General features: G+C 45.7%; 1 protein-coding gene across 2 annotated transcripts in view; it reads right to left on the bottom strand.

Moving 5' to 3' along the window:
• SMARCC1 (SWI/SNF related, matrix associated, actin dependent regulator of chromatin subfamily c member 1) overlaps positions 1-16906 on the bottom strand; it is a 145318-nt gene that overhangs the window by 51858 nt on the left and 76554 nt on the right. For both annotated transcript variants that reach the window (XM_060782736.2, XM_060782737.2), the window contains exons 20-21: positions 11553-11811; positions 10369-10530 (exon numbers count right to left, since the gene is read on the bottom strand). In XM_060782736.2, the coding sequence (XP_060638719.2) occupies positions 10369-10530; positions 11553-11811 (421 nt within the window). The remainder of the gene's footprint in view (positions 1-10368; positions 10531-11552; positions 11812-16906) is intronic.

Genomic DNA, 16906 nt, shown 5'->3' with positions numbered 1-16906 from the left:
GTCTGCTGCTCCCTCTGGCCTCACTGGGTCTGCCATGTGCCCCCTCCTCCTTTTGTCACCATGCCTTGCTATGCCCTTTATGCTCCTGTACACCCGTAACACGGCAGGTGGGCAACGGCAGGAGGAACGAGGAGATTTTCCGATCCTCAAAAGAGTTGTGCTCAAAACAACATCATGTCTCTTTTGATTTCATTTCCAAACCATGTTGTGGGATTTCCATTCATGACTGAAATGAGGGTCTAAGAGGGTTACGTGGTCAAAACATTTGGTTGCAATTCAAAGGGGACCAGGGATAAAAACTGCAGCCAGTTTTTACAAACACAGAAGGTCCACAAATTGGGGCTCAATGAGCCAAGTTTTTCCTATTGCAGACGGTTCATCTGTCTCCCTTTGAGGCCTCTTTCCTTTCCTGGCTCATTGACTGATATCCTGATAGCAGTCTCTCCTCCACTATCAGGATCAGGATGGATCACCTAGTGCAGTGTTTCTCAACCTTGCAAATGCTGCGACCCCTTAGTACAGTTCCTCATGTTGTGGTGACCCCAACCATAACACTATTTTCGTTGCTACTTCATAACTGTCATTTTGCTACTGTGATGAATTGTCATGTAAATATCTGATATGCAGGATGGATTTTCATTCACTGGACCAAATTTGACACAAATAGGTTCTTGTGGGTTTTTTCGGGCTATAGGGCCATGTTCTAGAGGCATTTCTCCTGCCTCTAGAACATGGCCCTATAGCCCGAAAAAACCCACAAGAACCTAGTGATTCCAGCCATGAAAGCCTTCGACAATACATTGACACAAATAACCAATACGCCCAAATTTGAATACTGGTGGGGTTGGGGGGGCTTTTGATTTTGTCATTTGGGAGTTGTAGTTGTTGGAATTTATAGTTCACCTACAATCAAGGAGCATTCTGAACTCCATCAACGATGGAGTGGCACACAGAACTCCCATGACCAACAGAAAATACAGGAAGGGTTTGTGGGCATTGACCTTGAGTTTGGGAGTTGTAGTTCACCTACATCCAGAGAGCACTGTGGACTCAAACAATGATGGATCTGGACCAAACTTGGCACAAATACTCAATATGCCCAAATGTGAACACTGGTGGAGTTTGGGGAAAATAGACCTTGACATTTGGGAGTTTTAGTTGCTAGGATTCGCAGTTCACCTACAATCAAAAACCATTCTGAACCCTACGAACGACACAATCGGGGCAAACTTCCCACACAGAACCCCCATGACCAACAGAAAATACTTAAGGCCATCGAGTCCAACTCCCTTCATCAGGGCAAGAAAATGTAATCAAAGTCCTCCTGACAAAGAGCCATCAAGCCATAGAGAGAGAGAGATAGATAGATAGATAGATAGATAGATAGGTAGGTAGGTAGGTAGGAGCCATCCAGCCATAGATATAGATAGATATATATGATTCACACACATACAGATATAGTATCATACACTTTAAGGGACCCTTAAAGAAGGACAATGATATGCTGCATGTTCCAGGGTGGGCAACCCAGACACTCTCCACATCAACATTGACAAGGAAACAACAAGAAATACTGCTTACCCACAAGCATAAAGGAATTACATATATTAGAAACCAACACTTTCTCGTTACTTTATTTTCCAGATAAAAAGACTGGGCCACAGCAACGTGTGGCAGGGGACAGCTAATTTTTTATAAACATGGAAGCTTCCATGGAGTGCCAATTGGGGCTCGATGAACCAAGCTTTCCCTATTGCAGCCGGTTCGTCTGTCTCCCTTTGAGGCCTCCTTCCTTTCCTGGCTCACTGACTGATATCCTGACAGCAGTCTCCTCTCCAATATCAGGATCAAGATGGATCACCTAGTGCAGTGTTTCTCAACTTTCCAAATGCCGTGACCCCTTAGTACAGTTCCTCATATTGTGGTGACCCCCAACCATAACATTATTTTCGTTGCTACTCCATAACTGTCATTTTGCTACTGTGATGAATTGCCATGTAAATATCTGTTATGCAGGATGGATTTTCATTCACTGGACCAAATGTGCCCAAATTTGAATTCAGGTGAGGTTGTGGGGGTTGATTTTGTCATTTGGGAGTTGTAGTTGCTGGGATTTAAAGTTAACCTACAATCAAAGATCATTCTGAACTCCACCAAAGATGGAACTGAACCAAACTTGGCACATAGAACTCTGATGACCAACAGAAAATACTGGAAGAGTTTGGTGAGCATTCACCTTGAGTTTTAAGAGTTTTAAGAGTTGTAGTTCACCTATATCCAGAGAGCAATGTGGACTCAAAAAATGATAGATCTGGATCAAACTTGGCACAAACACTCAATGTGCCCAAATGTGAATACTGGTGGAGTTTGGGGGAAAATAGGCTTTGACATTTTGGAGTTGTAGTTGCTGGGATTGATAGTTCGTCTACAATCAAAGAGCATTTTGAACATTACCAATGACAGAATTAGGCTAAACTTTGCACACAGAACCCCATGACCAACAAAAAATACTGTGTTTTCTGATGGTCTTTGCTGACCCCTCTGACACCCCCCTTGCGACTCCCCCAGGGGTCCTGACCCCCAGGTTGAGAAACATAGACCCAATGCAAACTCTTGCCCCAAGACACAAAAACTCTGCTTTGAAATGTGAACACACTCTGGCTAAACCTCATCTCTATGTGGTCACACCACTTCTGCCTTCATTCTCCACTAACTTCTCAAGACTGCTGCAACCCTCATCTAATGACCAATCAAGACCAAACTTAGCACACAGAGCCCCCATGACCTACTCTACATCCTGGTGCTGTTTGGAGGAGGACGGACAATGGATGATAGGACTTGCAGTACCTTCACTCACTTCTTGAAACCACGGAGACAATAAAGACCAAACTTGGCACAGAGAGTCCCCTTGGCCAACTCAACATTCTGGTGAGGTTTGGGGAAGAACAGACTATGGATGATGGGACTTGCAGTACCTTAACTCACTTTCTGAGACCACTGCGAACCTCATCCAATGACTGATCAAGACCAAACTTGGCACACTGAGCCCCCATGAACCACTCTCCATCCTGGTGCAGTTTGGAGGAGGATGGACCACAGATGATGGAACTCACAGTACTTTCACTGAGACCACTGCAAGCCATGTAAATAACTGATAAAGATCAACCTTGATACACAATTCCTTTCTCAAATAACCCGGGCAGCACCGGGTCCCCAAGCTAGAGCTGAAGTTCAAAACACCTGGAGAGCCAAAATTTGCCCAGGCCTGCTCTATATCCAGTTGGCTCTCTCCACGTGACTGCTACAGATTAATGTGGAGGCACCACTTGCAAAGAAGCTTCCTCAGGCGTGATGCTGCTTCGCAAAATTCTCTGTACAGAGGCAGGAGGAGCGTGTGCCCAAATGTGCGCTGCTGTGGTGCATTTGTTCCATCCCAAGTGCGCCCAGGCTCAGTGCCACCCCCCAAAAAAAACCCCTTTGGCAAAAAGCGGCTTCGGAGGAGCTGGAATGGGAGGCCGGAGTGACCCAGTTCATCCGTGCCAAAACCACTCCCCCGGAGAGCACCATCTGCGCCTGCCCTAATTTATTCCATTAGTTACAGATCAATATAAATCATATTAACCGGCGCTAACGTGAGTTATAAAAGCCCGCTGTTCCGCTGTCAAGTTTCTCTCTCTCTTCCATTCAGGAATAATCGACACTCCACGGGCCATTGCTATGGCGTCGGTCTGGGAAAGGTTCCGCAGCTGATAAGGGCAGGTAGAGGGGAAACCCCACCCGATCCTCTTCCAAAGCGAAAGGCAACAGTGTGCAACTCATTGACTTTGCCGCTCTTCGGACAGGATAGCCTTTGGACACATCTAAAGAGAGAACTCTCCCTCCAGACTAATTAAGGACTCCTCTGGGCACCCTCTTCCTCCATAAAACACTGCCTCAGCATCATCCAAAAACAGGGGAATTCCAGACAAGAATCAATCAGGGCTAGCTAACACTTCCCAACAAAGGACCCTCACAGGCAGCAACCAGCCAAGCTTTGAAGCTGCAAGGCCATTAAAATGCTAATCATTTAATGTGGCACAGCTAGTTAGTAGCCAGTTGCATTAAATCACTACTGTCTGAGAGGTCATGAGTTCAAAGCCAGCCTGGGTCAGAATGAGCTTCCGACCATTAATAGTCTAGTTTGCTGTTGACCTATGCAGCCCGAAAGACAGTTGCATCTGTCAAGTAGGAAATTCAGGTACCGCTTTATGCAGGGAGGCTAATTTAACTAATTTACGATGCTATAAAAATCTCCAGCAGTGTGAATCATAGAATTGGAAGAGACCTCATGGGCCATCCACTCCAACCCCATTTTGCCAAGAAGCAGGAATATTGCATTCAAAGCACCCCTGACAGATGGCCATCCAGCCTCTGTTTAAAAGCTTCCAAAGAAGGAGCCTCCACCACATTCCGGGGCAGAGAGTTCCACTGCTGAACGGCTCTCACAGTCAGGAAGTTCTTCCTCATGTTCAGATGGAATCTCCTCTCTTGTAGTTTGAAGCCATTGTTCCGCGTCCTAGTCTCCAAGGAAGCAGAAAACAAGCTTGCTCCCTCCTCCCTGTGGCTTCCTCTCACATATTTATACATGGCTATCATATCTCCTCTCAGCCTTCTCTTCAGGCTAAACATGCCCAGCTCTTTAAGCCGCTCCTCATAGGGCTTGTTCTCCAGACCCTTGATCATTTGAGTTGCCCTCCTCTGGACACATTCCAGCTTGTCAATATCCCCTTTGAATTGTGGTGCCCAGAATGGACACAATATTCCAGAAGTGGTCTAACCAAGGGAGAATAGAGCATGGGGAGCATGACTTCCCTAGATCTAGACACTATGCTTCTATTGATGCAGGCCAAAATCTCATTGGCTTTTTTTGCTGCCACATGACATTGTTGGCTCATGCTTAACTTGTTGTCTACGGGGACTCCAAGATCTTTTTCACACGTACTGCTCTCGAGCCAGGCATTGTCCCCCATTCTGTCTCTATGCAATTCCTTTTTTCTGCCAAAGTGGAGTATCTTGCATTTGTCACTGTTGAACTTCATTTTGTTAGTTTTGGCCATTCATCTCTCTAATCTGTCAAGATCGTTTTGAATCCTGCTCCTGTCCTCTGGAGTCTTGGCTATCCCTCACAATTTGGTGTCATCTGCAAACTTGATGATCCTGCCTTCTAACCCTTCATCTAAGTCATGAATGAAGATCCTGAGCAAGACCGGGCCCAGAACGGAACCCTGTGGATGGCTCTCCGCTCGTCACTTCTTTCCAGGATGAAGAGGAAGCCTTGGGGAGAATCACCCTCTGGGTTTGTCCATTTAACCAATTACAGATCCACCTCACCGTAGTTTTGCCTAGCCCACATTGGACTGGTTTGTTTGCCAGAAGGTCGTGGGGGACCTTGATCCATGGCCCTCATCCCGTCTCCTCTCGGCTTTCTCAACATAGCCAGCTCTTGAAGCTGCTCCACATATGGATTCTTATTTTCATTGCTCCTTTATAACTGTAATTTTGCTGCTGTTATGAATCATAATGTAAATATGTGATATGCAGGATGTGTTTTCATTGTGTGAGGCCTCCCTCGCCTGCCCCATGCCCCTGCCTGCGGGAGAGCGATGCAGGCGAGGAAGGTCTCGCGCAAGGTGGAGGAGCTGACCTGGAAAGCCTGGCTATTTCCCTGGCACGGGCTGGCAGCCATTTTGAGGAGGCGGAGATGGCGTGGCCAACCCAGGCGCCTTCACGACCCCCAAAAATGGCCCAGCGACCCCTCTGGGAGTCGCGACCCCCAGGTGGAGAAACGCTGTTTAAGCCATTGTGATTACACAGCTCCCAGGTGAGCCAAGCTGGGAAATCTGAGCCGAGGCTACCCCCACTCAATGCCTGCTCCCTTTATCCCACCAGTTGCACCGGATGGGGATCTTGGAGCATGAGTGGATCGATCCTTCCCAAGGCATTGCCACATCCCCAGGGAAAGAGGACTGTTCCCCGGCAGATGGGCTCCTCCCAAGCTCTGAGAATAGGAGGAAGCCTCCAGTGGTTGGAGTGAACCCCAGGAGAGAGACAGGAGGGAAATGGAAACCCAAGGTGTGAAGGCTTGAGATGAAGTGTCACTGTTCAATATCAGCACAGCAGGCTTGACACGTCTTACTGGAGAGACTGACAGCAATGGTGTGGTTGCCATTCACATGCAACGAAGGAGGAAGGAGATGGCTTCATCTTTGATTCTGCAGAAATGATATATCTGGGATTCTGTTTGACTTGCACGCTGCCTTAAAAGCTTACAACAGAGAGTGGGATTGCATGATTTTAATACATCACAAGCTAAGAGCAAGCAGAGGTGGGCGGCTATTGGGAGGAGGGACAGCACAGCCTGTAAACTAGGTGCATCAAACCATTACCGAAGGTAGGAAGAGAGGGTGATTGGTCTACAGCTCAAAGCACGCCAATGTTCAGCTCTAAGCCTGAGCACTCCCCTCTCACCACATTAGGTGTTGCTTTGAGGACGTAGTAAAAGCAGATAATCCAACCCACATACGGCAACACAGTAGTTTGGTCCTAGCAGGAGACCAATTCGAAAGGACAGATTCGCCACGGAGCGCTGTAATTGTATTTCCACACAGCAGTCAACCTCTATTGTGTGAGCAGAAGACAGAAGAAACGATTGCCCTACTTCCTCTGAAGCGGCACTCTCCAAAGCCAGGCTTCTCTCCCACGAGAGCTTTCCCTTGCTTTACACAACCCACCTGTGAGCAGGAACCACCATCCTGACCCTAAATCTACGTTTCCTGGCCTTGCGGATGCCACTCCCTGAGTTACGCTCCTGCAGTGTTAAGGCTATTACTCAAAATGGAAGGGAAAGTCTAATACTAACTCAGAGAGAAAATAAATAACTCATACCACAAATGACTGTTGTGAGAATAATTACGTTGTTTACAAGACAGCGTAAAACCCATGAGGTGCATCTTCTGCATGCTTCTCATATCACAAAGATACTCAAGAAACGCATTAAGGGATGCTAACTTTCCCATCATTTTTTTCAAGCTGATGTAGGTGTAGGAAATCTATATAAATAAAAATGTAATGTTCATTTGTGGGATTAAACGAACTGAAAAACCACTGGACGAATTGACACCAAATTTGGACACAAGGCACCTAACAACCCAATGTATGTCCTTCACTCAAAAAAATTGATTTTGTCATTTGGGAGTTGTAGTTGCTGGGATTTATAGTTCACCTACAAACAAAGAGCATTTTGAACCCCACCAATGATGGAATTGAACCAAACTTGACACACAGTTCACCCATGACCAACAGAAAATACTGGGTTTGGTGGGCAGTGTCCTTTGGTTTTGGAGTTGTAGTTCACCTACATCCAGAGGTCACTGTGGTCTCAAACAATGATGGATCTGGACCAAACTCTACACGAATACTTAATATGTCTAAATGTGAACACTGGTGGAGTTTGGTGAAAATAGAATTTTGACATTTGGGGGTTGTAATTGCTGGGATTTATAGTTCACTTACAATCACAGAGCATTCTCACTACCTCTGAGGATGCTTGCCATAGATGCACGCAAAACGTCAGGAGAGAATGCCTCTAGACCATGGCCATACAGCCCAAAAAAACCTACAACAACCCAGTGATTCCAGTCATGAAAGCCTTCGACAATACAAATCACAGAGCATTCTGAACCCCACCAACGACAGAATTGGGCCAAACCTCCCACACAGAACCCCATGTGGGCCACAGCAACGCGTGGCAGGGGACGGCTAGTACAAACATAAAAATGCCTATGTCTTGTGCAGAAATGCAATTAATCTTGCTATTTATATGCATACACACTCATACAAAAGTCAGGAATGCTACGACACGGTGAGCATCCTTTATCTGGAATTCCAAATCCGAAAGACTCCAAAACCTAAAAAATTGAGTGGATGAAACAGTGACATCTTTGCTTTCTCATAGTTCAATGTGCACAAAAAATATTTTTAAAAATAGAGTGCAAAACAACCTTCAGGCTATGTTTATAAGATGTATGTGTACAAATGGATTTCATGTTTGGACTTCGGTCCCACAAAATCATAAAGCTGGAAGAGACCCCAAGGGCCGTCCAGTCTAATCCCCTTCTTTCTGCCAGACAGGAAGACACAATCAAAGCACTCCAGACAGATGTAGCCATGCCGTGAAAACTCCTGAGAAGGAAGGAGACTCCAGCGGACTCTGAGGCACCGTATTCCACTGCTGCAGAGCTCTTACAGTCAGGAAATTATACCTAATATTTAGATAGAATCCTTCTTTTCTGCACTTTGAACCCATTCTTCCATTGTGTCCTAGTCTCCAGAATATCAGAAAACAAGCTTGCCCCTCCTTGAGGTCTCTGAGATATCTCATTATATATTTATATGTATGAACAAGAGCTCCAAAATCCAAAAATATCCAAAACTCAAAATGCTTCAGGGATTTGGGATACGGAATATCAACATGCTACACCAGACATGGGCAAACTTGGGCCCTCCATGTGTTTTGGACTTCAACACCCACAACTTTCTAATAACTCTCATATTGTGACAGACAATGGATCTGTTCACCTAACTCTCTGCTCCATGGGAAGGACAAAGATGGTATATGGAGACTGTCAGTTCTGCTATGGAAAAGCATCATTCCGTACACTTTGGGCTTCTTTCTCAAGGGAAGAGGAAGGAGTGCAATTTGGAGCCATGATACCTTTGCAGGGAGTCAGGGTCTGCTGTATGGAAAACAGATCTGGTTCTTGGCATTGTTCTTAGGGAAAGAAGCTTTGGCGTTATGAAAGTTTTGGAACTGTGTGCTGGCACACTGCAGGGAAGCAAGGCCTGGCCTAATGGGTTCTTCTCCAAGGAGGGAGAAAGGGATATGGTAATATTTGTATGCAGGGTGATGGATGCATGTACATGTCTGAGAATAATAGTAGTTAGTAATACTACCATTATACCTCTGATGCATAGTTGCCATCTGTATCCATGCCCTGCTCACCCCACTAGCTCAATAGATATCTTGAGCAATGATTAAGATATAATATTAATTATGTCATTATGTTTGGTTTACTGGTTTTTCTTTTTCTTTTCCTTCTTTATGTCTTGTGTATATCGTTTATATGCTTATATGTTTTATACTTTAATGCTATGTTGTTTATTTTATTACAATTTGTATTTTATTTTATTGTAATTTCTTGTTTGGGGGAGATGGTGATGGGGTATAAACAAAGTCTATTATTATTATTATTATTATTATTATTATTATTATTTGCCCCAAGGAAATGGGAAATTATTGTTTCCATTCGATGTTTGATGTTTTGCCTTATGTCTGTTATAACAGGCTGTGTTTTTTATTTAATTTTAGTTGTTAAGCTATAATTCATGTTTATATGTTGGGTTGTTTACATTTTATTAGTATGGATGTATTCGGGCATTGAATGTTTGCCTTTTATGTTTGAAATCCGCCCTGAGTCCATTTGGGAAGATAAAGCAGAATATAAAGATTATTATTATTATTATTATTGACACAAAAGCACAGTATGTCACAGCAAACGAAATCTATATGCTGTATTTCGTATCACAAAATCACAAGTCGAACACTTCCCAAGCGTCTCAGACTGTGTGATGTATTTTCAAATGATGTGCGCAGATCCAAGTCAGGTGGCCTTTTGCAGTTGACAGATCGTGATTTTGTCGATGTTTACTGTTTCCAAATGCCAGCTGAGATCTTTTGGCACGGCACCAAGTGTGCCAATGACCACTGGGACCACCTGGACTGGTTTATGCCACAGCATTTGCAGTTCCATTTTGAGGTCTTGATAGCGGCTGAGTTTTTCCTGTTGTTTTTCATCAATGCGGCTGTCACCCAGTATGGCGACATCAATAATCCAGACTTTTTTCTTTTCCACAATCGTGATGTCTGGTGTATTATTATTATTATTATTATTATTATTATTATTATTATTATATTGAATAAAAATGGAATTCCCCTTTGTGTGTCTGTTTGTTTGTTAGCCACTGTAAGTTGTTTTGTGAATCCAGTGTAGTTACATAGAATCTCTATGTCCAAATGATGTTCTGAAAAAGTTCTGACACCTTTTCTCTTCCTGGAAAATTGCAATAAAAGAACCTATGCTTTAAAGTTATTGAAAAGTTATATATAACATATCTACCCCTCCCCCTCGCAACATTTTGAGGGTCCTGCCATTTTGATCACTTAACTGTTTTAAGTGGCGCGCAGCTTTTTCCTCTGACCAATGTATTAAAATGACTTCCAGGGCAAACCTATCTGGGCAGAGGCACCTGGGGCTAACCTTTGGGACTCACCGAATTTCTCCGGCTCCTCTGGGGCGGTCCCTGCAATGCAGCTGCTCTCCAGGCCATAGGAGGGATCCACTTTCCCAGAGATCCTGGCTGCCTCCTGGACTTTCTTGACATGGGCCTCCACCAGCTCCAGCGGCACCTCTTCTCGCACCCGGGAAAACTCCTCTGCCAAGGAAGAAAAGGTTGCACGTTGAGTGGCCGATATTGGCAAAGGTGAACAACAAAACAAAATCTTAAATATGGTTTTGCCATAATTGGCCTGATTGAAGTTGTGCTACGGCTGCTACTGTTTACCGAAAATCTGTTTAGCAACGGAGTGGTGAGTCAGCAGGTGAAGGCAGCTGGCAGCAGGTTAGAAGAGTTAATCTCAGGCATTAAAGGAAGAGGAGAACAAAGGGAGGTGCGGAACGACAGGGTTGAGGGGGGAGAGGCAGAGAACCCCCAAATTAATGACCAGAAGCAACGGGGAAGCACTGCGAGAGCAAACATCAAGAGGGAAAGCATAAAAGGGGGATAATTTTAGCGCCGGCATTTGGAGCCGAGCAGGGAAGAAGGCAAGCCGAACGGCTTTGGGGGGAAGGATGCTCTGACTGACAAAGACGTCGGAGAGGAAGCCTCATCTCCAAGTTGTCCTCCTCCCGATTAAGTCGTTACAAAAAACGACATCTATTTCTGATCTCCTTCCAGCACCGGTGTGCACGTTGCCATTGTAGAGGCATTAATAACACAAGGATGGCTTTATTCACCAATCTCCTGTTGAAGGATCTTGGGAAATGCTTCATAAAATCCGAACCAGGACCGGAAGCTGACAGAGGAACTTGAAGGATTCATAACAGGGGAATGAGGGCTTTTTGAAGTTATTTGCTGAACGACCATGCTGGCAAATTAACGCTTGGCTCTGGAGGCAGCGCCTGGCTCAGGCAGCGCTTTGCAAACGTTAGCCAATTAAAGCGGAATGATGGAAAGCAAGAGGCAGGAAGGCAGGCTTGGAATGGCTTCTCCAAAAGGGCCAGAGTGCTTAAGCCTCCCAAAGAGTGCTCAGCTAATTCCCATCTAGGTCCTTTCCATGATGGAGGGACGGGTGGGTTCCCCCCCAAATCCTCAGCCTAAGCCTTTGCTCCCATCCATGACATTAAGACCTTCTCAGACAAGATTGCCGGAGGGAAAAGAAGGCAACGATGGCGCACCTAAAGCGGCTTTGGCGGCAGCCGAGGCCACGCGGGGGTCCACCACAGAGGCCAGGAAGGCTACGGTGCTCATCACCGGGTTCCCCGACTGGCTGAAAGGCACCGGCTGGTAGGCCAAGGGCCCCAGGGAGGCGTCCGAGTTCTCCAGGTAGGGGTCCTCGATGGGCAGGCGCAGGAAGTGAAGGATGCACTCGTCCTGGGTGCGGCTGCCCACGTGCTCCGAAACCTTGTTCCAGTCGTCTTTGTACATCTCCAGGGCCTGCAAGACAGAAGGGAAGGTGGCTTTTCACAAAGACACACACACAATGACACATGCAAACGGTTCAACCTGTTCAAAAACTGGTAGCTCTGAAAGAGAGTCTCATGAGAGCAGCAACTGAATGCTTGTCAAAAGCAATCTTCAGGCTTGTGCAGCAAGTGTCTGCGGACTAAAAACACCAGTTTCCTCTTTAAAATGCTAATTTAATATATATATTTAAAAAGTATGGAAAAGAATAGCTCATCTACAGAAAGAGAATACAATTCAGGAGCCGAGAAATCGTCACAGCCATAGATATTCCAGAAAGAAGAACGGCAGGCCATCAAAACAGAAGCAGCTGGCAAGGAAGCCACAGGTTTTGAAATAACAGCCTCTGACCAAGGCAACGCACATTCTGGGTATACGTGTGACAGCTTGAGTCAACAGTATAGAAGAGAAAAGGGAACCATTCTTCCACAAAGGAAGCCGTCCAACTAATAAGCCAAGACACAGGAGGCATGCATTTTTGGAGTTCGGCTCTTCCCAGGTGTGGCTTTTGCCCAATGCCATTCTTTCCTATGAGGCATGTATTTATGTCAGAGAAGGAGACAAAAAAATGTGTGGCAGAGGAGCTGAGAGGATAATGCCACCACCTCTGATTCTTTCCTCCTTCCCTGATGCAATGTCTAAAAAAGCCCATGCAATTCCAGGCTGGATCCATAATATCTGCATCCAGATTCACTCTATTCTGCTTTGGCTCCTGGACCTCACCTGGCACCAGGGTTCCCGTTCTGGGCTCTGCAGCTCAAGGAGGACAGTGAGAAGCCAGATTTGTGTCCAGAGGACTTTGTGCTTTTCCTGCATGGCAGGGAGTTGGACTTGTATGTGAATTTGTGTCCCGGCATTGAATGTTTGCCGTGTATATGCTGTGCTCTGCCCTGAGTGCCCTTCGGGGTGAGAAGGGCGGAATATAAATGTTTTAGGTAAATAAATAAACTGGATGGCCCATGTGGTCTCTTCCAACACTATAATTCTACTAGCTGTACCTGCCACACATTGCTGTGGCCAGCCTTCCCTCCCTCTTTCCTTCATAGAATCATAGAATCCAAGAGTTGGAAGAGAACTCATGGGCCATCCAGTCCAACCCCATTCTGCCAAGAAGCAGGAATATTGCATTCAAATCACCCCTGACAGATGGCCATCCAGCCTCTGTTTAAAAGTTTCCAAAGAAGGAGCCTCCACCACACTCCGGGGCAGAGAGTTCCACTGCTGAACGGCTCTCACAGTCAGGAAGTTCTTCCTCATGTTCAGATGGAATCTCCTCTCTTGTAGTTTGGAGAGGTTTGTAGTTTCCTTCCTTCCTTCCCTTTTTTCTTTCTTTCTCTCAAGTCCAATCGCATCTGCGAAAGGGGTGGGACTGAGAACAGGGCATCTCCAGACGATCTTAAGCGCCTAGATCAGTGGTTCTTAACCTGGGGTCCCCAGATGTTTTTGGCCTTCAACTCCCAGAAATCCTAACAGCTGGTAAACTGGTTGGGATTTCTGGGAGTTGTTAGCCAAAAACATCTGGGGACCCCAGGTTGAGAACCACAGGCCTAGATGGTTCATAGGGAGAGATACATTCGGGCAGGTAAATTGGGCCGGAACCGTTTATGGGTGAGGGTTTGTTGCCCAAACTCTTCTGAATCTCTCTTCCTCAAATCTGGGGCACCTTTCTCTAAAATCATAGCATCAAATCTGAGACAGCTGTGCTTTGTTTAGGATAAGGAAGGAATGAAGATCTCGCAACCAATCCTAATTAGTTTGGCTGAAGAGCCAGTCAAACTGAAATGCAATGCAGAAAAAGTCAAACTGATGGAGAGTGGAGTTGAAAACTGAAATGCTTCCATCGTCAACATTAGTCAAATGGAAGAAATAAAAGCCAATGCAAGGTAACCGGAGGCGCTTCTTTCTTTGCTGGTTTATAACAGGCGACCTGTCTGGCTGAAGGATCTGTCCCGGCTGGTTTATTCCTCCTCCCAAATCTGGAATGACTGCATTTAAAATCTGTCATCAGGCTCAATGCCTGCATCTGTGAAGAAGGTACAACGAGGCAGCGAGGAACAATCTCTGGCCCAGTTCTTGTGGGTTTTTTCGGGCTATATGGCCATGTTCTACAGGCATTTCTCCTGACGTTTCGCCTGCATCTATGGCAAGCATCCTCAGAGGTGAGGTGCCATTTATCCTCTGAGGATGCTTGCCATAGATGCAGGTGAAACGTCAGGAGAAATGTCTCTAGAACATGACCATATAGCCCGAAAAAACCCACAAGAACTGAGTGATTCCGGCCATGAAAGCCTACGACAATACAATCTCTGGCCCTTCTCAGGGGTTCTAATACCCATGTATTGTTGAAGGGTTTCATGGCCAGAATCACTGGGTTGTTGTAGGTTTTTTCGGGCTATATTGGCCATGTTCTAGAGGCATTCTCTCCTGACGTTTCGCCTGCATCTATGGCAAGCATCCTAAGAGGATGCTTGCCATAGATGCGGGTGAAACGTCAGGAGGGAATGCCTCTAGAACATGGCCATATAGCCCGAAAAAACCTACAACAACCCTATAATAGCCATGCTACATACACAAGAGGATCAGGCACAAACAGAGACCCTTTTTACTGTCTTATCTGGCTGTTCAAAACATAATATGAAAAGGGGGAAAATCAACTGAGGACGGAGTGCTCAACTGCTGCAAGGTTGAATGGAAATTGGAAAAATAGTCCTTTGTAGACTTGCAGCAATTTCCCTGTTAGTGTTGGGACTACAATTATTCTCAGCATAGCTATGCTACAACGGGGATTCTGGGATTGATAGTGCAAAAAAGCTTAGATCAAGCTCAGTAATTTCTTCTCTATGCCATTCCCCCTAAATGAAACACTCCTCTTGTCGCCTCTTTTCAAATACAGGAGCTCAAGGGCAGCGGATGCCTCTGGGTTGCTAATCAGCCGGGTTCTCGTATCTTCCTGGAAATCACTGCTCTACACCATTCGCATGCTCTTAACAACAATGATTCCATAATACACAAGGCTTTCAGCACCTTGTCTTATCAATACGAATGCTTAAACGACCAGACACTGTCTGCGGCGCTAAAGACTATTATTCCTTGTGTTATGTTCCTGTGCTGATGCTCAAGGGAGCCTGAGTCCCTTGTCGGCTTATTCTCCATACCACTCTCTCCTTGCAAGGACAGCATTTCCACTCCTTATCCTGGAAGAGACAATTCAAATTCTCTTCTTGCCTTCTACGCTTCTGTTATGGGAGAATTTTGAATGCAAGCCCCTCTCCCCATGGCACATCAATGCATCCATGTCATGAGCCAAGATTGGGGCATCAAAACAAACCTATCCAGAGTGCCACAAAGATTGTGTGGTCCCAACAAATAATTCATACGCTGTAGACCCAGAGCACAGTGGATGCCACGACTGTAAATGAAATTATAATCTGACTCCAGCTCAGGAAGAATGAGAAAGGTAGTGAGCAACACAGGCATTGAAACACAATGAACCTGGCTGTGCCTTTGTGGCTTTTACTTTACTGGGTTGGAGGTTTAGCACAGCTGGTTAATCACCAGCAATTATAAGATCTAATGTTCAGATGGAATCTCAGTTCTTGTTGTTTGAAGCCATTGTTTCGCGTCCTAGTCTCCAGGGAAGCAGAAAACAAGCTTGCTCCTTCATCCCTGTGACTTCCTCTCACATATTTATACATGGCTATCATATCTCCTCTCAGCCTTCTCTTCTTCAGGCTAAACATGCCCAGCTCCTTAAGCCGCTCCTCATAGGGCTTGTTCTCCAGACCCTTGATCATTTGAGTCACCCTCCTCTGGACACATTCCAGCTTGTCAATCTCTCTTGAATTGTGGTGCCAAGAATTGGACACAATATCCCAGGTGTGGTCTAACCAAAGACGTATAGAGCATGGGAAGCATGACTTCCCTGGATCTAGACACTATGCTCCTCTTGATACAGGCTAAAATCTCATTGGCTTTTTTTACTGCTGCATCACATTGTTGGCTCATGTTTAACTTGTCCATGAGGACTCCAAGATCTTTTTCACATGTACTGCTCTCGAGCCAGGCCTCATCCCCCATTCTGTCTCTTTGCATTTAGTTTTTCCTGCCAAAGTCTTATCAGTCTTATACTTCTGTATGCAATGCTTTTGACACGAAACAGATAAATAAATCATCATCCCAGGTTAAATGAAATATCTTTTGGGGGCCTATTTCCCTTGCTTATTGTGTTCTGTTTGTCCTTCATGCCTTCTTCTTCCTCACTCTCCCCATACATAGGAGATGCCAGACGGTTTGGACTCTCTTCCCCCAGGTTCCAATTATTATCTCCCTACATCTCCCTCCTGGAAGAAGAGCTGTTTATCATCTGAGGGGAAGGAAAATACGGAACCCCTGCCGGATGTCTTTCCAAAACGGGAGGGTCATTTGCTTGCCCGGCGGGAGACAGGCTGGTCCGCAAAGGAGCTGGACGAGGGCAAACCAAGGCCGTCTCCTCCTGACAGTGAAGGCAATTGGGTTTAGACAGAGAAGCACAGCGCCGGCTTTGCAGCCAAGAAGGAAGCAGACGGAGCTGTCAGAAATAATTGGCTACAGTTTTTCCTCCCAATATTATTTCACTCATTTCCCCCCTCACTGTTACGGCGTTACTACCGTTTTACTCCTTCATCAATTGGTTCTTCCAATTTTCCTGTAAGGCTGCTTTGAGACTCCCCCCCCCCCCCCCGCAAAAAAAATGTGGAATAGAAATGTCTTCCTTGAAAAAGTGAACAGCTCACTCAAAACAGTCTGGCAAAGGAAACACGGGGCTGGTTCAAACCGCAGAGTCAGCCAGCACCTCCGCACTTGGATTATAGGCAGATCTTGGAAGGCTTTGGTGTTGAAGCAATAGAAGGGAAATGTGGGCCGCTCAGAGGAAACCGCACAGCTGGTGTTTACTGGTCGTCTGGGCCAGAAGAATGGGAAATGCAGAATGGTCGTAATGCCGCAAATGGGCCTCTGGAAGCCGTAAACTTCCAAAAGGGCTATTCCAAGGCATTGAAAGGCTACTTTTATTTATCGTGTCAGGAGCAAG

This window comes from Anolis sagrei, chromosome 6 (genome assembly GCF_037176765.1).
Source record: "Anolis sagrei isolate rAnoSag1 chromosome 6, rAnoSag1.mat, whole genome shotgun sequence".
Lineage (NCBI taxonomy): Eukaryota > Metazoa > Chordata > Lepidosauria > Squamata > Dactyloidae > Anolis > Anolis sagrei.
This window is presented reverse-complemented; position numbering and strand designations above follow the sequence as displayed.